At 34.7% G+C, this 26,393-nt stretch overlaps 5 protein-coding genes across 6 annotated transcripts in view; 2 read left to right on the top strand and 3 right to left on the bottom strand.

Annotated features, from left to right (window-relative positions):
* krz (beta-arrestin protein kurtz) overlaps positions 1–20,464 on the bottom strand; it is a 246,672-nt gene extending 226,208 nt beyond the window's left edge. Inside the window, exon 1 of the mRNA XM_074136111.1 lies at positions 20,202–20,464. The gene's annotated coding sequence lies outside the window, so the exon portion shown is untranslated. The remainder of the gene's footprint in view (positions 1–20,201) is intronic.
* The window catches only part of LOC141458338 (uncharacterized), a 192,291-nt gene that overhangs the window by 51,262 nt on the left and 114,636 nt on the right, over positions 1–26,393 (top strand). The gene's annotated exons all lie outside the window — the stretch shown is intronic.
* On the bottom strand, positions 21,780–22,903 carry LOC141458335 (whey acidic protein-like). Its single transcript, XM_074136181.1, has 2 exons — positions 22,632–22,903; positions 21,780–22,028 (listed from the first exon to the last, which is right to left on the bottom strand). The coding sequence occupies exons 1-2, from the start codon at positions 22,846–22,848 to the stop codon at positions 21,850–21,852; spliced, it is 396 nt and encodes a 131-aa protein (XP_073992282.1). The 5' UTR covers positions 22,849–22,903; the 3' UTR covers positions 21,780–21,849.
* Positions 23,012–25,041, bottom strand: LOC141458331 (meiotic nuclear division protein 1 homolog). The gene is made up of 6 exons (XM_074136176.1): positions 24,925–25,041; positions 24,535–24,631; positions 24,300–24,436; positions 24,122–24,227; positions 23,491–23,637; positions 23,012–23,412 (listed from the first exon to the last, which is right to left on the bottom strand). Exons 2-6 carry the CDS (start codon positions 24,622–24,624, stop codon positions 23,275–23,277), a joined length of 618 nt encoding a protein of 205 aa, XP_073992277.1. The 5' UTR covers positions 24,625–24,631; positions 24,925–25,041; the 3' UTR covers positions 23,012–23,274.
* Tfb5 (transcription factor B5) lies at positions 23,123–25,153 on the top strand. Its single transcript, XM_074136199.1, has 3 exons — positions 23,123–23,265; positions 24,648–24,856; positions 24,983–25,153. Exons 1-2 carry the CDS (start codon positions 23,231–23,233, stop codon positions 24,826–24,828), a joined length of 216 nt encoding a protein of 71 aa, XP_073992300.1. The 5' UTR covers positions 23,123–23,230; the 3' UTR covers positions 24,829–24,856; positions 24,983–25,153.

Here is a 26,393-nt window from a genome sequence, read left to right as displayed (position 1 = left end):
GTACCACGTTCTAGGGTTCCTTAGCATTTTTTTTTTTTTTTTTTTTCTATTATTTTATTCGTACTTCCTGTTTCCTTCTTATCTACCTATTAGTTTCAGAACCTCATTATTATTTTTTTTTATTTTTTTTTGTTTTGTATTATCACTAATTTTCTTTCTTACAGTTAAAAGCTCATTTAATTATTATTATAAAAGAAATTTTATTATTTTAAGTTATTTCTTTTTTGCTTACTTTGTAATTAACCATTGCTCATTGTTGAATGCGACTCTGTATTGTAACGTTTATTCTTATACAAAACACATAAATAAATAAATGTTTTTCTATTAATTAAATTTCTCTATTAAATTTCCAAAGAGATTCATCATGAACTAAACAAGTGCTTCGCAATACTCTTTTAATGCTACTTCTGCTTTATCCTAACCATATCGAGATCTTATCCACTGTCTATGGGCTATGCAAGACATGTTTTCTTAGTCTATGCGGCCTAAGGAAGTGATCTACGGTTATCTGGATGGCCTCCACGCCTTTTTTAAGTAATACGCAGTGAATTAGACGAATAGCCAAGGATTCACTGTTTACATTTCCGGTCTTGTAGTACCCCTTTCTTCTAACGGCTGTACTAAGGAGGCATTCTGAAAGGCCCCCCCCCAAAAAAAGAGGTTCCGGGTCTCCAGAAACCGATAAAAGATCCCCAGGAACTCTACTGGGTCACATCAGATTATTTCTAAACAATCACACTTTAGCCTAAAAGCAGACCACGTAGAACTGAACAGATCGTAAAGCCTCTTGACTGGCTGGCAGAGAAGATGATTCTAAAATATATTCTAAATTTAAGATTTCTCAAAAGTTACTGTTTATTTCATAATTAAAAAACAGAAAACAAAACAAAAATAATTCGACATCAAAATAAAATATAAAAATGTCAAGGACTTTTCCTTATATTTTCTTTCTAAAACCTAAACTGCACCTCCTCTCACTCTATCTCTCTGTTTATTTATTTATAAATATAAGCATTGCGCAATAAAGACATAAATATAATAATAAAGTAAATAAATGCTTTCTTTCACTTGTTTTCAGTTAGTAGCCAACTTTACGATTGGCTTCCTCAAATTTTTAGAGAAGAACTGAAATAAATTTCCAATTTGAATTTTATAAACATTAGATATAAAACTTTGATTTGAACAAGTTCTGTAGAAATCGCTTTGGGGCGGTTCTGGGGGTGGAACAGAGAAAGACTTCCGCAGATAACTAGTCATTGTATTGCACGGTTTTAGAAAGATAAGGAGATAATACTCCTTGATATTCCAAGTTGGAAGATAATAGAATAGGCTAGAACTTTAGGAATTGCAATAAACAGCAAGTGATGTGATACAAAATTTTTTTGAATTGACGTAATACCAAACTCCTGGCAGACGGCTAAATAGCCACTGCTATATTGCTTTAATTAGGCGCCACGGTAGCCGAGCGGTTATAGGCTAGACCCGCAATGCTAAGATGTATTGTTGGTTTAGTGGGTTCGATTCCCCGGTCTAGGGGCTTTGGATTTTATTTAATGGTTAATATAAGAAATTTACAGTAAAGTATGTTAGGCGGTTATAGGCTAGACCCGCAATGCTAAGATGTATTGTTGGTTTAGTGGGTTCGATTTCCGGTCTAGGAGCTTTGGATTTTATTTAATGGTTAATAAAAGAAATTTACAGTAAAGTATGTTTGCTAGTGGCCTCCGTCCACGACACCTAATTGGTCCTGCCAATAGGCCCCGCCTGAAAAAATAGGCGATTACTTTACTTTACTGTTTACTTTACTTTATTTCTTTAATTGTTTATGAGTTTAAATATTGTTCAAAAGAACAATTTAATTTAAATAAAGCGTTTATTATTATTATTTTTTAAATTATTTAAGGCGCGTCAACATCTGAGGTTATTAGCGTCCGGAGCTTTTTTCGGTACACTGCCCAGCGTCCGGACAGTTTTCTCTCGTTACAGACAACACTGTGCTATTACCGGACAGTGAGCTATAAGAAGCTCCTTCTTCTTCTTCTTCCCATGGTGCTACAGCCCTATAGTGGGACCTGGACCTCATTTAAGAGAGAGTGCCACTCTTCCATGTCCTCGGCTTTTAGGCGCCATCTTGTAACAACCACCTTTCGTAGAACTCTTTCTACGTCATCCAATCATCTTATCCTGGGACGACCTCTACGTCTTGCGCCCCCCGGGTGTCCATATAATAGTTTTTTAGGATCTCGGTGATGGGGCATCCGTTCAACATGTCCGATCCACCTCAGCCTGCCTTTTTTGATACAAGAAACTATGTCGGGTTCTCCGTGTGTAGTTTCTCTTTGAGTTCTTCGTTCTTTTCGAGCCGCCATTCACCGTCAATGTACACCGGGCCGTACATTTTCGCTCCCAAATCCTCAGCATATTCTCACATTCTTGTGTCATTGCCCAAGATACTCGCTACCGGCCTTATTATCGTTTTTCTAAATAATAATTTTCGCCGGACGTGACGAATTCTTAAACCGCAAAACTTTTTTGTAACGCATACAGACACACCTGTTTCCTGCAGTTACTCTTCTTCCTTTTATTTCAGCGGTTATGTCACAATTTGCTGTCAGTACGGAGCCAAGGTATTTGAATTTGTCGCATGTGGAGCAAGTTATAATAATTGAGAATCTGAACTTGCTCTTCTCGTTGGCTCTGGAGCCTTGAGGTGCGCATAAGCTTTGTCTTCTCTTATAAGAAGCTCCTAGGAAGAGAAAAATTCAAGTGCCGGCAGGTGGATTCGAACTCGGGACCTCCGCGTGGGAATCCAATGTACTAACCGCGCATAGCTAATCCCTTCCCTTCTTCTTTTTATTATTATTAATTCGACCAGGAAGTCCTACAGTGATTCCCTAAAGAGTTAGTGCTGGTGCATAGAACGTGGACAACGAAATGCTTTATGTTTACTAGAAGTGAGCAGTACGATGTTGATGAGCTAGAGTTGCCCTATAGAAGGAGAACTATAGTACTGCCCTTAAACAATATCAGCACAAGAGCACAATGAATGAACGCAATAATTTGATTGCTCGCCTTCTAAAACTGATGAATCAACAGCATCCTACCCCCACCTTTTTTTTTGTTTTACTAACATTGCTTTGTGACACAGTGCCACTAATTTTTCACATTTCAATCGCGCACCACGACGCAATAAATAGTCAAGACTAAGAAATGACGCTGAATGAGAGAGAGGTTTCTCATCATTTCAAGGTGAACTCCCGACAATGCCGAGAGAATCATGTCGCGTATTAACCAGCTGACAAAAACACCTGGCTCTTTTCCTGTAATCTACCTCTTCCTAAAAAAAAAGGCAAAAAAACGGTAGTGCAGTGTTACATCTAATCTTTCCATCTTTTTAAGGCATAATTAATGGAAATTTTTGGAGCAAATAATTTCTTATACTTAAGATAAGGGTTTTCTTTGAAGTTTAAATTTAAACTTTTTAAATTGGGCCTTAAGAAAGTTCACTCTAAATTTGATCTCAGGAAATAAATCTTTTGTTTTTCATTCTGTAATATTTATTTGAATGAACAATATTTAGTTCGGGTGGTTGATATCATTTCCTTGAACAGATAAGATAAAAGGGCTCAAAACTGATAAGGCAAGAAACTTAAGTTCAAGTTGAACAAATTACCAGTTATGTACAAAAACAATTTTTTTTATTTTTATTTTTTTTCTTACTATCAGTAAACGGAAGTATTATGTACAAATACTATTCTATATTAAATTCTACACCGGATATACTCGCTATGAAAGTCTTCTATATAGAAATAATTGTTTTTTTTGTCAAAATTGGAGCTTTCAGTAGATTTTCGTTCAAAAATCGAGATATCATTGCGGGAACTATTGAACTATTAATATTTCGATAATTTAGTCACACGTATTTTACCCAGAATTCTCTGTTCTGGGGATACCATGTTAGCAAAAACTTCCGTTATATCATAAAAAATCTTATATTTCCGATTTTAATTCGAAAAATTCAAATGCATAACTTTCTCTTACTAATTACAGGCGGAAGTGTAACTAGATAAATAGATAAATAACTGCTGTAGATAAAATGTTATTTATTTATTGTTACGTAAAAGAGGGAGATAGGGAAATGTCGGAAAATGTAGATAAATATGAGTGCAACTATTTTTTTCTTTCTAAGATAACACCTAAGAAATAATCAGACTTACAATGTGACCCACCGATAATTAACTAAACGACCTGATTTTGCTCGTAAATAAATTAATTTCAATTATAGTTCAGTGTTTACCCTATTGTTGCCATTGGATATATAGATAGATTAAACTAGGGCGGCCTCAAGGCCTACGCCACTGCGCGACCCCTTTGGATCTATTGTGGCTCCCTTCACACTAAAGCTCACCCTCCAGACCTGTCCTTTTAATCAGACTCTTGATGCTGGAGAGCGACTCTTGGGTAAAGCTCCATAGGCCTTGGTTTTTTCCTCCCCTAGAAGTAACATCCTTAGCCACACGAGCCCCTCACACTGACATAACACGTGCAGTGGCCGTTTCCTACTCTTCCTGACAGAACCTGCAAACGCTATCATCTGCCAGGCCCATGCGATGAAAGTATTTTCTGGGGCCTGTAATGGCCAGTTAGTAGGCCTACAATTATCCTTATAGCCCCACGCGGGCCTTGACAGATTAATTCTGCAGTCAGCCTCGGCGAATAGCCTTTAATAAACTTCCTTCGCCTGTCTCTGCCCAGTGGTGGCAAGCCACCACTCCTGAGCCCTACTCTGCACCCATAAGTTAATGGCCGCAGTCTTCACACACTTCGAAACCCCAAAACAGGGCTCCGGGCCAACGAAGTGTCCCGTAGAGCCTTCCCTGGACAATAAATCTGCCGCTTCGTTCCCCTTATGACCTGAATGCCCAGCTACCCAAACCAGAAAGACCTTATTATGGTCACTAATTACCTTCAGGGCACCCAGACAGTCCCAAATCAGTTTTGAGTTAACCTGGTAGGAACTAATTGCCCATAGAGCAGCCTGACTGTCCGAGAAAATTAAGACCTTAGAATCAACAATTCCTCGCCCTTTAATCTCGGCAGCACAGAACCTAATTGCAACTAGCTCAGCCTGAAAAACCATAGCTAGTTCTCCTAGGCTAACCGAAAAGCTAAATTTCGGTTTCACCCTGTACACTGCCACTCCCACACCCTCCTCCATCTTGGAGCCATCAGTGTACCACATCGAATCTCCCACCACTGGAGGTCCACGTCTCCAAGCCTCTCGGTCTCCGATACAGACTTTGAAAGGCTTGACGAAGTAATATTTGGGAGTCACAAAATCCGAAGGCAGGCCCAGAATAGGATCGGCCTCCAGCTTCTCCTATAACTCTTGATACAGCCATTACAGCCAACTCAATTCCAAACTCTACTTCCATTCAAATCCCCTTATCCAAGCTCCTCTTAAACCCAACTCTTTGCACGAATCTTCCAAGACGTTTGAGTCCATCAGAATGTCAGCCTTCGGCTATACTCTGAATATCGTAACTTGATGGCCATCGTTCACGAAATTAAGCCTAAACAATGTTTGTTACAAATACAAACTTTCGTAATTAAGTTCTTCACACGAAATAACCTTGAAAGTCCCAAAATGTGTTTCCTTTTTTTTTTCAAATATCAGCGTGTGTGTTGTTTTCCATTATTTTTTTGAGCCAGTGTGCGACAAACAGAGAGATAACGAAGAATTTGCACGATAGAGGATGCGCCTTCCAACAATTCTTTCGTCACCAAGTAAATTAATCTCCTGATAAAGATGGCCTCCCACAAGTACTATACACTGAAGGGGAGGAGAAAGAGATATGCACAGTTTATGGTGTTGATTTTGATTCACGGCTGAGTGTTAGGAGTAACAAAGAGATAAATAGGCGGGCACCCTTCTTTTGGCGGCAGAGAAAGAAGAAGTGAGGTCAACTTCCTTTCGCGCCATTTCCTCTTTGAACAGCGCACCACTGTGTGTTTACAGTTTCGTCCTTTATCAATGATTTGTTTTTATTTTATTTTATTATTCTTTTTCCATGGGATTTTTATTTTCTAAATTTATTTACCATCAACATTTTCGATTATGAGTTTCGGATTCGCGAAATGTATCTACTATGGCTCATCCGCCATATCTCTACAATCCTTTAAAACTGTAGAGCAGGGGTTCCCAAACTTTTTACCCAGGGGGGGGCCAGTTCACTGTCCCTCAGACCGTTGGAGGGCCGGACTATAAAAGAAACTATTTGATAGTCTAAAATAGAATATTGCAAATAAAGAATAAGTAAATTTAAATCACCAAACTGCCCAGTATTTCTGTGGGAACTATAGACCTGCTTTTGGCTTATGAGATGGTCCAATGTCCGGTTTAGTTATAGTGCTTTGCCTTTCTTCCCTACTTCTGCTATTATTTTACACTGTTTTAGGGAGCCGTGACGCGTGCATCCCACGTCCTCGGAAGTAGTACTGTACATGAGCGACGCAGCGCTTTGCGGCACCGCCACAAATATAGTGTGCTCCTCTCACTGACCACCAATGAAAGAGATGCCTCTTTCGGGAAGTGCGGCGGGGGCCGGATAAATGTCCGCATGTGGCCCGCGGGACGTAGTTTGGGGACCCCTGCTCTAGAGAATACAGATTCACGGATATCTTTTATCTTGAGAGCCACAGAGGTGGGCGCCTTCTCCAATCCAAAACATCCGGAGGACATTGCACTGCATCACGTTTACTTATTAAATTGTTGCAGTTGCAAATTATTATTAAATAAATAAATATTTTTGTTTTTAATTCATTAAAAAGATAATAAATTTTTAAGAAATTTCTTATCAAATTGGTCTTTAGAATTTAATAAATAATTAAGAAATACAAAACCATTGAGAGATAAAATTTTCCGAGTCTTATTTTTTGGAAAACAATGAAATAAATCCTTGATTTCCTCCCCACTCCACCCCTCTAAATGCTTAAACTGTGCTTTTGCTTTCTTATCGTGATCGCACAATAATATGTCGACGACTGTTATTGTAGTAAGCCATATTTGGAATTACTAAGGTTATTAATAGGGAACGGATTCGTATGTATTTACATATTTTTTTCTAGGCAATTTACAGATGTTTTTCAACTAGAAGTATTCATACTGACACTTTTTAAGCCGTTTGAGTCTACTTTTATTTCACATATTTCCACATATTTGGATGTTATCGCATATTTATACATATTTGATTAAAATAAATAAATATTTCTACATATTTAATCAAAATATGTCATATTTTTCATTTTGGGCATATTTTCATAACTGGGAGGTGGTTGACAGGAACTGTGAACCACAGACTGTAGGGCTGTGAATGTACAACGGTTATTGTAATTTACACAGAATGCTGCTAAACAGTGACGGGCACTTGTTAGTTCTTTGAAGTTGTCTGACGTTGTCTGTTCTTTCAGCTCGTTCGTTGAAGTGCCCAATTCATTTCGTTCGGTCACTTAGTGTATTCTTTTTTGGGTGAAATGCCACGAACATCGGCCTCAAACAAACAACTGGTTGCTCAGCATTACAGTATTAACAGTAAACAGCTCAGTATTACTATGAAAACTACAATAAAATCAAGAATGTCCTTTCACATCTCGAAGACGAAGCAGTAGCGATAAATACAGCCAAGTCTTTATTCGAGAAACCTAATTTAAGGAACGACCTTGCATTCATTTCTGACAATTGCGTATTTCTTGCACAAGCCATTACCCAACTTGAGTCCCAAAATGTTCGACTGACAGAAAACGTGTCCAACGTTAAAAAAGTCATCAAAAAGGTGGAAGGAATACCTGGGAGTAAGGGAGATCTGATCAGATCAAAACTGGTAGAAATACTGAGCAAGAACAAAGGGTGGGAGACCATCTGCCAGATTTCTGATATTATCAGTGGAACAGAAGTCACCTCAGAACATCATGTACCCTTTACAACCAACGAGATAACTTCTTTCAGCAAGGCACCTATAACATCTGTAGATGTTGAACGATCTTTTAGTCGTTACAAGTCCATCTTACGCCCAGATCGTCGTCACTTTACGTTCCAACATTTGAAATTTCATGTGGTTGCAAACAATTTCGAAGAGTGAAGTTTTCAAAATTGAAAATTTAACACATCTTTTTATAAATAGTAAAAATGTTCTTTGTTGTATAAATCATTATAACTTGTAAAAACAAATTATTTTGTTCCTAATAAATTATTATAAATTGTAAAAATGTTCTTTTCTTGTATAAGTAATTATAACTCGCCCCCCCCCAAAAAAAAATTCCATTTTCATTTAAAAAAAGTCCATTTTACTTAAATATTCCAGAAAATATTTTAAGTAAATCACATATTTTCCACATAATTGACGAAAATAAATGCATATTTTAATTAAATATTTGGCATTTTTAAATACATAAAAATCCGTTCCTTAATTATTAATATCAATAGGATGAAAAAATAACGGCCAGTTTCAGTCATTATAAGCTTTCGACCTAGGGACTAGGGTCATCTTCAGGGCTAATTTGACAATGTACTATTTTACATCTTTAGAGGGTTATTAATACACTTACGAAAATAAAATAAACGATCCAAAACGGTAGAGAATATGTATCTAGTTCAGAATCTGTTTGATAATTTGACGGAGAAATATTCATAATAGTCCAAGTTTGGGGCTTTCCACCTGAGAAGTAAAAACAATTTTCCCATTTTTCCCCCATTTGTTGACGAATTTCACAAAAAAAAAAAAAAAAAACTCCCAATTAGGATCTTCCTAGCTAGTCCCTTAAATGAAGAAAAGAAGTGCTTTAATTTTCCTAATTTGACATCCTTAATTACGTTTTACAGGAAAAGAAAATTTTCGATTTGGAGTTTTCTCACCGTAAAGATTTCCGGAAAATTCGTGCACTAAATAAGAAAAAATTAGCTTTTACAGACTGGTTGATGATGTGCTTATCTAACTCATCATCGCCTCTAGAGAAATATTAGAATTTCCTAATATATCTTCAATTTGGTCCATCCAAATTTTCTTTGTATTCAATGATCTTAGAATTTTCATTTCCTGGGGCAGTTTTGGTGGATTGGTGGGTGGGGGGATACGCTTCCCTCTAAAGAGTCGTTTAAATGTAATATACATGGACTCAATGCCTGCAAAATACTAATAGCAATTAATATGACTGTAAAATCAAGCGAAAGAATAGATTTTGTGGTTTTAGCCATTTTTTTCTTTATTTAAATTGCAGTATCTAAAAGTCATGCGAGTATTCGTACCAAATTCTCTTTTTTTCTCCATTCAGGGCTTCGCGGAAAATTTGCATTTTCTAAAAATTGGCCCAATTTTCTGCCCTTCCTCTAAACAATGTAAAATTAAAAAAAAAAATAATAATGGCAAAAATAAAAAAAAAACAACAATGCAGAGAAGATTTCCTATGTGACCTAAAACTGAAAGAGGAATACTAGAACGAGCTTAAAGAGAGAGAGGAGACTAGTGGCGTTCCCACAGGAACTGGGCGACCAACATGTCTCCCAGACTACCTGGGGGCCACTACCCCCTAGCACCCTCCATTACGTTCCCACGCTCCCTTGGTCTATCAAACAGCATAACAATCACAATCAACCCTCCTGGTCCTTTTGCACAACAGTTTTGTGTTGTGTAGTTCTTCATCGAAAACTACTTCTGTGTACTTACATAAAAGAAAAAAGAGCACAAAATGGTATATATAAGAAGTATAACATGCCCTTGTAATCAGATTTACAAACACACTAAGATATCTGTGAAGAACTCAAAGCTTTTTGTAAGCTTTGAAAGGTTCGAAAGGCGATAGAAGGAGTACCATGATGGGAAAAGTAAATAAATACGAAAGTTGTATGAGAAAAAGTAAGTTCTCATGCCAAAAGATTCTGTGTGGAGACATCCAATACCTAAAACTTTCTAAACTAGAACTACGTCCAACTTACAGTGAATCTTATCTTTCTCTCTCTTGGAAGATCTTTCATCTCCAATCATAAGGATGGTCCAGACAGGCCAAAGTAATTCAGTCTGATTGACCATGCAATATTTCAAGACTGATGAGTAACTAGTTGTTTTGAAATCCGAGCTTCAATCACGCCGTGAGTACTGTGAATAAGATTAAACTGTGTTCTTCGCCGATCTTGGGTACTTCACACCTCAGAGTGGAGCTCTCTGATAACACCGTCAAAAATAGTTTGATTATACAGGGTGTATGCGGAGGAGTGGCCGAAACTTCAGGAGGTGATTCAGCAGCTCAAATGTTAATAATTATTAAAAACTAAAATGGTTACTTTTCTTTTTGTTCCTTCTCCAAAAATTGACGTTTGAGTAAATTAGTAGTGAAAACTCGGTTACGCAAAATCCCAGTTTTCTGCATTTACACCACTCTGTTCGGGGGTAGGGTTTCATTAAAAACCAAAAAAAATCATACGGTCTTGAAGCTCAATAAATGCACAACTTTTTCTGCAAATTATGTGACTCCTAGATTCATTAATCATTGAAAAAATGCAGTTGAAAATTTTGACAGAAATCATCGAGAACTTATTTCCTGGACAGAAAAAGTAAAAATTCCATTGTTTATAAGAAACGTTTTGAGGCTCTACATTGAGCAAATTTATAGGAAATTTAATGCTCTTTCGTTTGGAATGAGCAGATTTGTTGTAGGATAAAGGATAGAAAAGTTACGGCCGTTTTTATGGTGGAAAACGCGAATATCGACGGAAAAGTTAAAAATGCAAATTTCTTGGACACTATTGAGAATCAGGCCAAAGTGAAGAGAATATTTTTTGTTGCATTTGAGCTGCTGAATCACCTCCCCAAGTTTCGACCACTCCTCCGCATACACCCTTTATTTTGTGTAAAATGGATGGGACTAACGTGGACGATGGACTAATCGTATCCGGTCTCTGCATCTACCGGAGTTAAAAGACGTTTCAGGTCTCCCAGAACCCAATCACACATCTCAAGACACTTCTCTAGAATTAAAAACAAACAAAAAAAAGACATTCCTCACAACCAAAACCCAGGTCTACAGAATTTTTTTTCTGCCTTTTTCCGTTTATGAGCTCAATACACACTCAAAGGATTTCAATTTTCTTTGTGAAAACATAGAAACGAAAATTTAACGCGATCGTAATCCAGTTTTTCTAGAATGGAAGAGAACTATTTCCGGGACTACCCCCGCCTTTTAGGGATTCCCTTCTAGAAAGATGAAAGCTGCGAAAAGATAGAATAAGAGCGGTTTCCCGTGGTTACACTGTTAGCCTCATCCCAGTTGGTTTAGAGCACTCAGTATATTGGAGTAGCGATGAGCTGGCTACTTCCCGCACAAGTAACTACTCCAACGATAATACGTAATAATATTAATGTCCCCACTCCTTTCCTTACCCATTTTAAGCCAAGTTTTTACAATTTCTTCAGATGAATAATACGCTACAAGCTGCTATAAGGGAGAGATAGAGAGAGCTCTACTCCTGGTCCGGACACATCAGACTCTTCGAGAGCTGGTGGTATTCTTGTGCAAGATGGCAACGTTCCAAAAAAATGTTTGGCCTCGCATGGCGAGCTCTCTCAGTAGAGAGTCGATGTTCTCTTGTCTAGTTCTTCCTTAATGGACTACCTCTCTGATCCCCCCACCCTAATAGTGGGAGTTCAATTACCACGCACGTACACACACGCGATCTATAAATAGTAAAACGCTGAACCAACAAATATCTTCCATTCATACCACTAACACTAAATAACGACCAATAATAATTAATTATGTGAAGCCCCAAAAAAATTTAAAAAAAGACAAACAACAAAGTAAACCTTACAAGTGGGAAGGGTTAACAATCAGTTGTAAGGACTCCAGTATCCTGTATGGGGAGATCTATTAAGTTCCCTTGTAAAAACATTTTCAAGTCTTTTATTGGAATCCTCACACTTCTAATTCTGGCACTATAATTAAAACTGTCCGGGTAGGACATTTTGTATAAGGGGTTGATCGTCAAAAAAAGTGCACGAAAAAGCGTAACGTTGACAAACATCCAACAGTTAAAATTCACCATTTTATTTTCTGTCGTGAATTACTGTTTTTCTTTCTGCAATTGTCGCAATCAAATTTTCTTGCAAATCATATAACGACACTTTTAGGGAAAAATTGGGGCAAGTTTTCCTCTAAATTGGCACTTAAGTGAGGTGAATAGCCTCACCGTCTGTCCCATATTTTATACAAATTAAAAATTTAAATTAAAATCCCAAATTTTTGGACCAATCGAGTTGTTATACTGGAATAGATTATTATTCATTTTTTTTTCTTTTGCGACTCTTTTTGGAAAATAGTAAAGTAATCGCCTATTTTTTTCAGGCGGGGCTTAAACGTCTAACTACCAATTAGGAGCAAACATACTTTACTGTAAATTTCTAATATTAACCAATAAATAAAATCCAAGGCCTAGACCGGGGGAATCGAACCCACTAAACCAACAATACATCTTAGCTTTGCGGGTCTAGCCTATATCCGCCCAACATACTTTACTGTAAATTTCTAATATTAACCAATAAATAAAATCCAAGGCCTAGACCGGGAATCGAACCCACTAAACCATTAATCCATCTTAGCTTTGCGGGTCTAGCCTATAACCGCCTAACATACTTTACTGTAAATTTCTCATATTAACCATTAAATAAAATCCAAGGCCTAGACCGGGGGAATCGAATCTACTAAACCAACAATACATATCAGCTTCGCAGGTCTAGTCTATAACCGCCTAACATACTTTACTGTAAATTTCTCAAATTAACCATTAAATAAAATCCAAGGCTTAGACCAGGGAAATCGAACCCACTAAACCAACAATACATCTTAGCTTTGCGGGTCTAGCCTATATCCGCCCAACATACTTTACTGTAAATTTCTAATATTAACCAATAAATAAAATCCAAGGCCTAGACCGGGAATCGAACCCACTAAACCATTAATCCATCTTAGCTTTGCGGGTCTAGCCTATAACCGCCTAACATACTTTACTGTAAATTTCTCATATTAACCATTAAATAAAATCCAAGGCCTAGACCGGGGGAATCGAATCTACTAAACCAACAATACATATCAGCTTCGCAGGTCTAGTCTATAACCGCCTAACATACTTTACTGTAAATTTCTCATATTAACCATTAAATAAAATCCAAGGCTTAGACCAGGGAAATCGAACCCACTAAACCAACAATACATCTTAGCTTTGCGGGTCTAGCCTATATCCGCCCAACATACTTTACTGTAAATTTCTAATATTAACCAATAAATAAAATCCAAGGCCTAGACCGGGAATCGAACCCACTAAACCATTAATCCATCTTAGCTTTGCAGGTCTAGCCTATAACCGCCTAACATACTTTACTGTAAATTTCTCATATTAACCATTAAATAAAATCCAAGGCCTAGACCGGGGGAATCGAATCTACTAAACCAACAATACATATCAGCTTCGCAGGTCTAGTCTATAACCGCCTAACATACTTTACTGTAAATTTCTCAAATTAACCATTAAATAAAATCCAAGGCTTAGACCAGGGAAATCGAACCCACTAAACCAGCAATACTCGTACATCTTAGCTTTGCGGGTCTAGCCTATATCCGCCCAACATACTTTACTGTAAATTTCTAATATTAACCAATAAATAAAATCCAAGGCCTAGACCGGGAATCGAACCCACTAAACCATTAATCCATCTTAGCTTTGCGGGTCTAGCCTATAACCGCCTAACATACTTTACTGTAAATTTCTCATATTAACCATTAAATAAAATCCAAGGCCTAGACCGGGGGAATCGAATCTACTAAACCAACAATACATATCAGCTTCGCAGGTCTAGTCTATAACCGCCTAACATACTTTACTGTAAATTTCTCATATTAACCATTAAATAAAATCCAAGGCTTAGACCAGGGAAATCGAACCCACTAAACCAACAATACATCTTAGCTTTGCGGGTCTAGCCTATATCCGCCCAACATACTTTACTGTAAATTTCTAATATTAACCAATAAATAAAATCCAAGGCCTAGACCGGGAATCGAACCCACTAAACCATTAATCCATCTTAGCTTTGCGGGTCTAGCCTATAACCGCCTAACATACTTTACTGTAAATTTCTCATATTAACCATTAAATAAAATCCAAGGCCTAGACCGGGGGAATCGAATCTACTAAACCAACAATACATATCAGCTTCGCAGGTCTAGTCTATAACCGCCTAACATACTTTACTGTAAATTTCTCATATTAACCATTAAATAAAATCCAAGGCTTAGACCAGGGAAATCGAACCCACTAAACCAGCAATACTCGTACATCTTAGCTTTGCGGGTCTAGCCTATAACCGCCTAACATACTTTACTGTAAATTTCTCATATTAACCATTAAATAAAATCCAAGGCTTAGACCAGGGAAATCGAACCCACTAAACCAGCAATACTCGTACATCTTAGCTTTGCGTGTCTAGCGTATAACCGCTCGGCTACCGTGGCACCTTTTTTGGGAAATAGTTTCAATTACTTTGTTGTCGCGTACTCCACCTTCATCAGAGTACACCAACTGTTGGCTCCCACAACATCACTGCGCTCTTGTCATAGTTTTAGATCACTAAATGAAGTATTCCAGCCCACTCGTATTATCTGCTGAAACAGTAGTGGTTTGCAAATAGTTTTAACTAATGGACAATACTAGAAAAATAAACGCAGATACAACTCCAAAGAGAGAGAGAGATACTTAAACAGAACGTGGAGATAGATAGAAGAAGAAGATTGAGAATTAAACAACACACACCCACTGGATTAGGGTTTCAGTTCAAACGAAAACACTTTTGCATTCAACAAGATATTCACAAGTGTGTTTGCTCAATCTATGACGTCAATACTTACTATCAAAATTAATTTAAAATTCTGAACCAGATTTTAGTTTAAAAAAAATTGAAGTCAAGTGGATTATTATTTTTATTTTGATCTGAATCCATTTTACTAGTCTTGATATTCCATAGATCTGGGCCAACATTACTCTTTTAAATATACACACGGTTGAATTGATTCGAAATGCTAATAGATTGTACCAGCATGGGGCCAATCATAGATAAGAACGTTTATTTCTTAAGTACGATAGATTGCTGTTCTCTATTCAGAAATGCACAGCTGTAGAAGAGTTTTAGCATCATCATTTTATATTTTTGGCAAGAACAAAAATATGTTCCGGAAAAAAAAAATTGTAGCGAACTAATGGGAGATAATGGTTCCTTTTTCCTTTATCTTAATTAAGAGGAAGAACTGAGATCAAGTCAAATTTTTCGGGATTGAGTTTTAATCGGAAAAACTGTTTATCTCTGTGAAAGAGAAAGCAGGAAAATTGCAGAACCCTTTCCTTTTTTTTTACAAGGTCAAGAATTTTCTCCAGCAGAGTCGTATTTGCGCATTATTTCTCAGGGTGACCAAGGAACCAAAGGTCAGGATTTCGGAGTCCAGTTTGCCATAGCATGCACACCTAGCAAAGAGAAATGACCCATCCTCTTTCGGCCAAGCAGCGGTGACACAAAACGAAGATTTTTAGATACAAAATATTGGTGAAACCATTTTGGGTTTGTCGTTTCTTTCAAATGGAAACTGCCACTCAACAGATGCAATTTTCCGAGCTTTTTCCCTTCGAAAATGTGAAAGATCTGCTGCCGAAGTAAGTGAGCCTCAAAAAGTTTTTCCCAGGCAATATTTTTCCTCAAACTTTCCACATTATTTTCATACCAAAATTCCCTAGTAAATTTATTGCCTAAAATGTTCTCCACTAACAATGATTTTAGGGTTTTCTTTTTAACTTCAAAAAAAAATTGGAACCCTACCGCTACAAAACCAGAGTTAGAATTAATGAAAATGGAAAAAAAAGAGAAAAATGCCATTAGGAAAGCGGGAAATCTAAAGTAACAAAGCCTTTGGTTTCTTTAATAAAAGATCTGACGGTGCTTTTATCTTCTCTTAATGGAAATTCGCAGCATCTTACGTCACCTTCAGAGATAACCTACTTTCAACTTTATCAAATGATTATATTTTAGATAATGAAGCACAACTAAATGTATTTTTTTTTTAGTATAACATTTCGGTGCTAATTTACACAAGAGAAATAATAAATACGTTTATGCATCTACAATTAGTAGATGGGCCCCCCCCCCCAGTCTATTGGATACTCTACTTAATACACCAATCTCAAAACTCGAATCATTCGGTTGCCCGAAATAGGTATTCAAAAATAAACCAGATGTGATCATATTCTCCAAGTTCTAACCTCACAAATTCTCCTCATAACTCCTAAACATTTGAGTTTATATTATTTTCTTACAAACAGTAAAATAGTTTGCACAATATTGAAATGCAACCCGCACAGGGAAGCCTGTACTCTAATCGCTATCCAAGAACTAACCAGAAATGAATTTCGATAAATAATTGCACCGACAAGAACTTTGCCTACCACTGGAGGTAGATAGGTTCAGAGCGTAGCTTTGCACAGAGCTCCTTCTTCTTCTTAAGCTCCTAATCCACAATAAAGTTTGAACGCCATAAAAGATGATCAGGAGTTTTTAAACATTTTTTTGCATGTTTTGACAAACTTTTGAAACAATTTTTTTTTAATGAAAAATCCCCGACAAACGTCCAGTAAAGTCACAAGCTCTGGCTGACGTATTGCAGTCAAAGCCCTTAGGTATGCGAAGCTACAATATTATCATGAAGAGATACCTAGTTTTCTAAGTTTTCACAACCAACTTTTATTTGTAAGATATACTGGTACTCATAAGCAGGCACAGACATGCGCTAAAAACTTTTCTTTTTGGGTAAGGGAATACTCCAACAGGAGTACGACAAGTAAAGATAAAAATATTTGAATCCTTTTCATCATAAAAATAAAGATATGTATATAAAACTAATACTATATAATATTGCTGGGGAAGGTTACACTTTTAAGGTGGTAAAATGAGTGACAAAGAACAGCGTGTTCGTGAGAAAGAAATAGAGAGATCCAACAGTGGAGGGGAGATACCTAAAAACCCAAGGATAGCGGAGGGGGCGTACAAACGAGAATGGCAGAGCATTGCTCTTTCACTGGCCGATAATGCTATAAACGTCATATTGGAGTTTGTTTTTAGACGACTAACAAGACACCATGAAATTGCTCATAAAAATCTTTCTCCTTTAATATTACTCAGAGCGGTAATAAAAAAAAAAAAAAAAAAAAATAGTACTAATTCAGTTAATGTTCTGTTCAATTTAGATTTATTATAGGAAACGCTTTTAAAATGATAATTAGTTTTATCCACCTGGATTTTCGGCTCGGTTTGGGAACCAACCTGTCCAAAAGATTATTAATAATCAGGTCCCAAGATAACCTGAAGTTTTGCGATAAATTTAATGCGTAAAAAATACTAAATTCGTCTCTGCCACTTTGATTAGAAAATTAACTGATCTGTTCCTCTACCACTTACAGATAAATGTGGAGGTTTTAATAATAAACTATTCCAACAATCTAGTACTCTTATTTTAAACACTTCATGACTTTATCTCATTAAATTTTATTAAGACTTGGAATTTGCATTACAATTGTTGACTTCTGTAACATCTGTTTCACTGTAGTAGAAAGCGTGACATCACAGCTTAGTCAGAACGCTGTTTAAAAATCAATATAACCTGAAGAAAGGTTAAAACCAAAGGCGAAATAAAGGCCTAATGTACAAAATGTTCAAATGGAAATTTTGAGGCGACTCCTTAGAAACAAAATGAAAAAAAAAAATATGTAAAAACCGTTTAGCATATCTTTCAATTCGGCATTTTTGAAAAAAATATAAATGCATTTAGAACTTTTACAGCTGTTATAACTGGTATTGGACAAAAGGTACTTAAAAAAACCTCCCTTGCAATGAAGTTTGCTTCATAACAAAACCTGTAAGTATGCAACCTATTACATTACAAAGAAAATGAATGGAGACGTTTCGTGAAAAACAATAATTGAAAAAAAAATTAACATAAAAACGATATTGTTCTTCCACTTGTTTGGGGGCGCTACAGTCCAAGAATCTTTTAGGTCAGGGTTCTCGAATCTTAAGGGGCTCTTCTATTATCTTTTCACTTTTAACAGCCTCAAAAAAACTATTCAGCCGCTTCACTCAGTTTCTACTTCTGTCTGGATTAACTAGGAACAGTCTTGGAGACGATTCCCTCATTTCCATATTGCTCCAAATTGCTTAGCCAACTTCAGACTTCCCTTTTTAAATAAGGCCAACTACATACTCTGATCTGGAGGATACAGATCCCGTGACTTCTCAGTGGGCCCAAAAATATTTCGTTATAAGTGACAAAAATCACGAGACTTCAAAATTTCGTGACAGTATGAACTCTTTTCTTTCATTCGAATCCAGTACATTTAACTAATTACCATGCTTTTTCTGGATAAACACTACAGCCACTTTTAGGTGGCAGTTCATTTGGTTTTATTGGCAAATACCGGTAACAAATAGAAGTTCCTACACCAAACGATTTAAACCTCCTAATCTCAAAATCAATCTCAAGATTGGTTGGCCTCATCAAGAAAAGATTTCTCTTTAAACCACAATGCCCAGTAGTAAACAATCTAACAATGACCTAAGAGATATTTGTAAAAAAAGACAAGGCATTATTAAAAACCCTATCAATTTCCCAACTGCTAGCAACCCGCGAAGCTCTTTCATAAAAATACTTGGTATGAAACTGTCCATTCCTGGAAAATCAGTGAAAGACAGGATCTTCTACTGATGAAAAAGCGCTAATCTGCTTCTGGTCTGTTCCTCCATGGATATGTACCTTTTTTAGAATTCAAAATTTAATACCTAATTGGGCAGTTCATTAAAAGCCTAGATCTAGACACATTAAAATCTCTAAAACAACAATACCACTTCCACTATCAGCTATTTCACTTTTTTATCTCAAAGGTAGCCCTTATTAATTTAGTCAAATAGAACTCTCACTTTTGCAGAATATAATTTTTAAAAAAAAAGCCCCGCTTAAAGCATTTATTCCTAACTATAATAATTAACAAATAATAACAACATGAAAAAGCATTTAAAGATTAAACCTTCTCTTTTTTTTACGTAACTAAACCAAAAGAATATTCAACAAATAGAAATCCAAAGAATTGAATATATTGAGATTCATAAAAGCAATAGGCACCCTTTAAACGTGCTGCTCACGTCAGAATACCAAGCACCTCACCTCATTATACAATAAACCGTTATGTCTACCATCAAAACAGGACTCTATAGTCTACTTGTTTAAGCAAAACTGTAAATAGATTTATGTTTCTGTTAAGACTGATATTGTTTCCCCTAAGTGTAAAGAGGTCATTATTACAAATATTGTATTGTTTCAATTTAAACTGCTAACCAAAAAAGGACTGCAATCATAAATGCTTCTAATAAAAATTAAAAATTTAGCTTATATATAATCTTTAACGACAAGAATTCGAAACCTAGGCAATCCCAAAATAGCGATAACTTATTTCTTTTTAAACCAATCATGATAAAAATCTTATATTATGAAAGAGCTGATTTTTTTGTATGTTTCTTAGACTTCCTTTAAATCATATTTAAGTGTTCCAATTATGAATTGAAGGAAATAATCAATCAGTACACATCACAGGCGGCTTCCCTTTATTAAAATCAGAGAGGAAATTTATCATTAGAGCTTATTACACATAACGTTTCTCATATTCACAAATTAAATGAATCAAAGGGGAAAATGAAAGATTTTCTCAGCATTACGTCTGTTGGTTCGAGTGATTTGATTGATACTTCATTTATAGAAATATTTTTTAAAAAAATAAATCATTACTAAAAGCTAAAATGTGCCTAACAAAAAATTAACTTATTCAGGGCACAAGCAAATATATCTTTTCATGATTTTATTAAAAATAAATTACAATTTATGTAAAAAATCACTGCTCCTAATGTAATTTTTAAATTCTTTGTTTCTTATAAGTTTCAATTTAAATAATCAAAACTCAGCCCAGGTCCATTTAAATTTTCTAAAATAACAGAAAATTGATCACTCCCTTGGTTTTAAAACAAATACAATATTATTATTCATTCAACCATTAATAAACTGAAAAATATACCCACCTTAAATAATCCTGTTGAATGTAAATAATGAAAGATTTCTAGTATTTATTTAAGATATTTTCTTTCTTTCTTTTTATTTGCCGTAGATTTTGCACAAATAATTCACTTCACTTTAACAAATACAAATGAAAACTAGCATTCGCATTTAATTTCGTCACTATATCTAAGAAATCTATTTACTTACTAAACTCTTACCGAGTCGAAATGTACACTAAGGTTCTAGTTGTAGCAACTTAGCCTCACAAGACACAAAACCCTGTCTGCTGCTCCACTTCTGTATACAGCTCAGTCAACGTTCGATTTGTCTAGAATCGATAGATTTATTATCGACGCATTTTTAAACCTTATTATTTGGTTATTTCTTTCATTTTAAAAAGAATCATTAATTAAAGAATATTTTTATTATTTAAAGAAAATTAGAGGTTTTTTTTCCTAATGTTCTAACGTACAGCTATTAAATTTTTACTCCAGAATTTCAGTATTTAAATGTTTCTACTTTATGTTGAAAATGCTTTTAACAAATCTTATCATATAAAGTAGATATATCTCCTTATATTTATTAATGCACTGTAGCCAGCTAATTGGAAAATATTTAACAATTTTAGGAGAATAAACGTCAATATCGATTTCGGACTGCAGCCTCCATTACACTGAAATCCAGGCATGTGCGGCAGTAGTTTGTAATATGTTCACCAGTTGCGCCACTTGTCGGTCTCTTTTTCTCCACTTTATGAGCCCTTCCTATTTCATTTGTGAGAATTTGTTAAAAATATAAACATTTTACGGGATAATTAAGAATATTCTTCTGTTATTCGTTCAATCTAAAAAAAAAGTACATAAATTTAATATAATGTAGAGTGTAAACATGAAAACCTAAACGAATTTATTGTCTAATAAGTATTTCAAAAGAGTTTTTTGTCCTTTATACGAATTATTTATGACTGGCAATAAGTTGTTTTCATTTTTTTTTTTAATCAGTAAAACAAGTAAAGTACTTAGCCGGCTGCAACTATTGAGTACTTTCAAATAACTCACCCTAACAATCCGAAGTATGACCTGTCAATAACAGTTTTGTGAAATCACCCAGAGGGCTAAGCTCTATTATTATAATTTTTTTAATAATAAATTTATTTTCATGTTGAGTATCCACTCCAAATTATTGCATTGTATTCGTTAGGGACTTTCTCTTTAAATAATCATTTCCGATGTTCACTCAAGCACTTACATCCATAACATTGAAGCGATGGAAGTTATGAATAAAGAGTTACTCTGTGTTACTCGGTTGAATTTTTGCGAAGTACACAATTTTGCTGTTGGTGGTTTCTATTGGTTACTTTGGAAAAGTTGTCTAGTTCTGCTGGAAGAGCTGTCTCATTCGTGGTTAGGATACAGATAGCAACTTGGAAGAGCTTTATGAGGCTGCCACTTCGTCCACTCGTTACCATTATACTCTCTATTCGATCAGTATTTTAACAGGAATAGCTTTTTAATAAATGATTCAATCGGATAAAAGCTTGTCCCAATTTAAATGGATTTTTTTGGTAATTTTGTAAAAAGATAAAAACAACTTCCTTAAAATAAGATTTTAAACTATTTTTTATTTCAATTAACTCTCTGAAATTCACAGAAATTTTCAAAAAAAAGCATTTCAGAATATAGAAGGTATTTCATTTTCTGATACATCCAACTCTGGCTTTTGGCATACCATAGCACCGCATCTATTCGGGCAACATTTGTCTTTACGATGGCAATCACTGTCAGTGCTGCACATGTTGGAACAGATCCACGGACCAGATGGTGATTTTGGACATGTTCCTGGTCTAAGACCTGAAATGTTAAAAAAAAAAAAAACTACTGTAGACAAAATAATGCTTAAAGTTAGTTGGAATGCGCTTAAACAAATTATTTTTCATTTCTTATTTAAATTTATCTTTTTTGCATATTTTATTTCTTAATTTAAGATGCGAGATCCGAGGCCTCTAGCCTTGCGGATATTGTTCTCTCGTTGCGGAATGTTTTGTCTACCGTAGGACATTGAGCAGTAGGGATACCTAGAAAAAGACAATTTAAGGGGCATGATGTGCAAAGCTGATTCTCGGCCTATTGCATTAAAAAATAAAAATGTATTTTTAGGCCTCTTTAATTGAAAATAAACTTTCGTTTTTATGCAAGTCTTTTCGGTAATTAAAGTATATGCAATAATTTGATTACAAATATCACTTGAAAGTAGTAAGTTTGTTACTTAACGCAATGATCTCTTAAACGAACATCTCCCATCCATGAGTAACTATGTCTATTATTCTGCTGTTGTTAAATTGCAAGATATTACTCTGGGTAAACATGGGCATTTAATATTATAGACAATAATTTTTTGTAAAAAAAATTACTGAAATAATCACTACAGACGACCATGATGGAAACAGTACTAACCTTGTTCTCTAACTTTCAACGTGACCGCTCTTTGACAAAGTGAACCACCGCAAGCAGTCGGGCAGCACATCTCATTTTCCAAATCGGCACATTCGGTGTCAGTTTTGCATGTAATCCTGCAGACTGGGATTAACGTTGGCGGTGGGCATGTTAACAAGCTATCCGAACAAAATGTTTGTACTACACAGAACACCACTAACAATGTTAACTTCAACATTTTTATTTTATTAAATAATGCTTTGATTAAGCAATAAATGGTTGACTAAAGTTCATTTCTTCGCTTATATAAAAGAACAAAAGGAAATTGTGGTCAACCACAACAACATTTTATAATTATCGCTAGATTTAATTGTATGGGAAAGGAAATTACTTATTACCACTTTTGATAAAATTTAAAATAGAAATCAGTCTTTTATTTAAAAAATTGTGAAAAAGAAAATTAATACACTAAGGCAACACTGCTTCAAAAAAAACCTTCTCTTGAGTAAGGTTAAACATTAGTAACCTATCTCAAAACTCTATCTTAGAGGCTACATTATATTCTATAATTATCTAGTGAAATATTGATATAATTCTATTTTGTTTAAACTTATTCAATAATGGTAAACGTAACCAAAGGAGTGCTTGTTAAATGGTAAGTAAATTAATCTACGTAGTCCATGTCGTTTGGTATTCCGAACTGTTTTTCCAAGATGCTTTCTTCAATGTTGAATTTGTTTTTGCACCAAGATTTTAAAGAGAATATGTTGTCCGTCCATCTATTAATTCCTTCTTTAAGTAACTGAAATGAGAAAGTACAATAATATTAAAGGTTCAAGTTGAAAGGTTCTTACAATAGATACAAGATCAGGTTAATTACCTCAATCTCTTTCTTTGCTTTCTCAAATGTGTCTGGGTCGTTATCCTTATATTTTTGTAAATCTAGCAATAATTGTTGATTTAGTTCTTTTTGGTTCTTTAGTTCCTTTAAAGTTTCAATTCTTTCAGGATTGTCTTCTCGTCCAGCCTTTTGAGGGTAAACATACATGTTTAAAAAAGATCCTTATATAATTAAAAAATAAAATCTATTCCGTTTGTTTACAGCAAGGCACTTTGCATCGCTCACAACTAATTGAGAGAAGTGCTATTCGATTGTAGTTAGCCGACTCTTGTGAATCTGCCCTTTATTCTACTTCCCCAATAAGCCTTTATTATTGTGTCGTTGTCACAAATCCCATATCACTTCAGCCGAGCTGTTCTCACATTAGTAGCTACTACGTCTGACAGGAATTCTTTCAAGAACGGAGAAAGCCACTGCTCTATTTTTTTATTTTAGGGCTGAACATTATTTTTAAAACCACTTTTTCCCAAACTTCGTTTCACGCTGCAATTATCTTACTTTACATTGAATCACAATACTTCAAGAATTTTTCATATCAGTGACCTTATTGATATCAATTTGCCTATCACAAACTTTTCAAGAATATTAATTTGTTTATGCTAAATTTTACCTGGGCTTGATTCAAATTTTCTTTTTGTTTCTTAAGTTGCTTCTTTGTTATTTCCAATTTCTCTTCTAAATCACTCAATTGTCGTTTTCTTGTGTGTTTAGCTTTACTGAAAATGATATCTTAATTGAAAGAATGTTTGTCATAGTGTGGTTAAATTATTTCTTATAAAACTGGTTACCTTGGAAAAGCCCAAAAATAAATTGAGGTGCCAATTTTCTCGGAATCCACCATATCATCGTCGACAAGACTTTGTACCACATCTTTCACTGATTGTGCTATTATACCTTTTTCTTTTGGTGCTAGTTTCTCCAATTCCTTTGCAAATTAATTAAATTGGGTTAGTTTGCATTAATTTATTAAATAATGACTATATTTACGATATCTAAAAAGGAATTATCAGTAACTTTCCTAACCTTTAACTGGAAAAACTCCTTTTTTTCATAAAATAATTGAAGCATTCTGTTTCGTTTTTCTTCTGCGCTTACTCCTTTTCTTTTTGACATTGTGATTCTGAAATTGTTAACAGTGATCCAGCTATGAAACAATTGTTAATACATTTGGATGAAACTTTAGCAATTGGAAAGAAATTTATAATTCAAGATTTAGATGAAGATCATCTTTTCATTTCGGCAGAAGTTATTGATACATTAACAAGTAGAATTGACGATATAATGGATAAAATAAGTGTTTCAGCGGCTGACAAATGATTCAGCAAATATTAATTTTTTTAAAAAGGTAAGAAAGTATTATTTGAAATAGTTTTTAATATTGCACTGTAAATTGAATGTATTTTAGTAAATTACCTTATATTGTAAATAAGTAAAAAGTTATAAAAGAAAGAACTGGTTATATTTGTTTCAGTGTTTACGAGTGAAAATTAGCGGGTTCACAATAGTGGATGGATAAAAGCAGTGTTGCCATATTCCAATATTATATTTTTTAAATGTTCTAATTTTTTTTTAAATATGGTTGTAAAAATTTTTGTCTACTGTATATAAATTTAAATTAAATTATTTTGTACTTATATCAAAATTAACTTATTAATGTCCTAATTAAAAAATTATAGATTTCCCTTAAGTTAAGCTTCCTATTCTGGCCGCTAGATGCCAGGTGAGTTCAGTAATTTAGTAGCCGCCATACTGCCCTTGATTTGAAAAAATTCTTTTCATTTCTTGTTTTGTGATTTATCCCTTGTTATCGCGATCGTCTGCCTGAAATAAATCATCTTAAAAAATTAAAAACTTGTGCTTCTAAATTGTGTGGTAGAATTAGTTTTAACAGTGTTTTCAAGTGGTTTTAATTTGGATGCAATCTTGGAGTGCAGTACCTAAATATAATGTAAGTGGGCAATTTATGTTTTATTTAAAACGCTAATATAATTTTTTTTCAAATTACATTTAACAAAACCAGTTAAAATTTTTAATAACCTATATGAATATTACGAAAAACTGTTTTAAATACATATTTTTAAATTTTTCGTTGTATACTAGCTTTCTTTTTTGTTTGAAATTAAGACCAATGACTTTCTTTAATGTTACTTTATTTCGTTTAATGTACCCGTTCAATAAGATATTTTAAGAAAGATGAATTATAATTTCTAATGGTCAATTTCAAATAACCAATTCTTTTCAGCTTCGTTATTTTTACAACGTTCTTAATGCTGTAGAGTATATCCATAAACTTCAAATAAAAGTTAATAAAATCTCTCTCTTAAATTGTTGATATTACCGATGAATATGTTATTGATATTAGTGTGAATACTTATAGTGAGATACAATAATTTAGAAATCATAAAAGAACAAAACTCACTCAGATCTAAAACATACAGTTGATACCCTTGACTATTAAGTTAAATATAATTAAAGCAAAGTACTCATTTTTGGAAAAATGTGAAGGTCGAAATCGTTCTACTTTTAGAATTGAACATGTAGAAAAAAGCGTAATAGATTTTATGTTTCTGTAGGGAACAAAATAGTTGCTATTTTACCTCTTTATTGTTTGCTGTTATGTACGATTGTTATTATAGAAATTTACAGAACAAACATTTGACTTTTGTTCATGTTTATTTAGCTGGCTTTTGCTATATGATTTCATAGAAAGAATAAATTAGGATTAGAGTTGCATGTGCTCCCTTGCTAAGTGTTCATTGCGATCCCTAAAGTGGTTTCTTTTATTGTTTTAGAGTTTACTGCTGAGCTTATATTTAGTGTAATGTAAGATAGGGAGCATTCTCACTCTGGAAGAGAATAGTGGTATATTTAAAAAACATAGG

The sequence above is a fragment of the Rhodnius prolixus genome, unplaced genomic scaffold (genome assembly GCF_049639745.1).
Source record: "Rhodnius prolixus isolate KJV_2025 unplaced genomic scaffold, Rpr scaffold_5, whole genome shotgun sequence".
Taxonomy (NCBI): domain Eukaryota; kingdom Metazoa; phylum Arthropoda; class Insecta; order Hemiptera; family Reduviidae; genus Rhodnius; species Rhodnius prolixus.
This window is presented reverse-complemented; position numbering and strand designations above follow the sequence as displayed.

Coding starts and splice junctions, on each gene's coding strand:
- LOC141458335 (XM_074136181.1), bottom strand. CDS start 22,848: ATGTTGAAGTTAACATTGTTAGTGGTGTTCTGTGTAGTACAAACATTT. Junction 22,029..22,631: donor GTTGAAAGTTAGAGAACAAG/GTTAGTACTGTT, acceptor TTAACATTTCAG/GTCTTAGACCAGGAACATGT.
- LOC141458331 (XM_074136176.1), bottom strand. CDS start 24,624: ATGTCAAAAAGAAAAGGAGTAAGCGCAGAAGAAAAACGAAACAGAATG. Junction 23,638..24,121: donor AAAATTTGAATCAAGCCCAG/GTAAAATTTAGC, acceptor TACCCTCAAAAG/GCTGGACGAGAAGACAATCC. Junction 23,413..23,490: donor AAGCAAAGAAAGAGATTGAG/GTAATTAACCTG, acceptor TTCTCATTTCAG/TTACTTAAAGAAGGAATTAA.
- Tfb5 (XM_074136199.1), top strand. CDS start 23,231: ATGGTAAACGTAACCAAAGGAGTGCTTGTTAAATG. Junction 23,266..24,647: donor AAAGGAGTGCTTGTTAAATG/GTAAGTAAATTA, acceptor AATTGTTAACAG/TGATCCAGCTATGAAACAAT.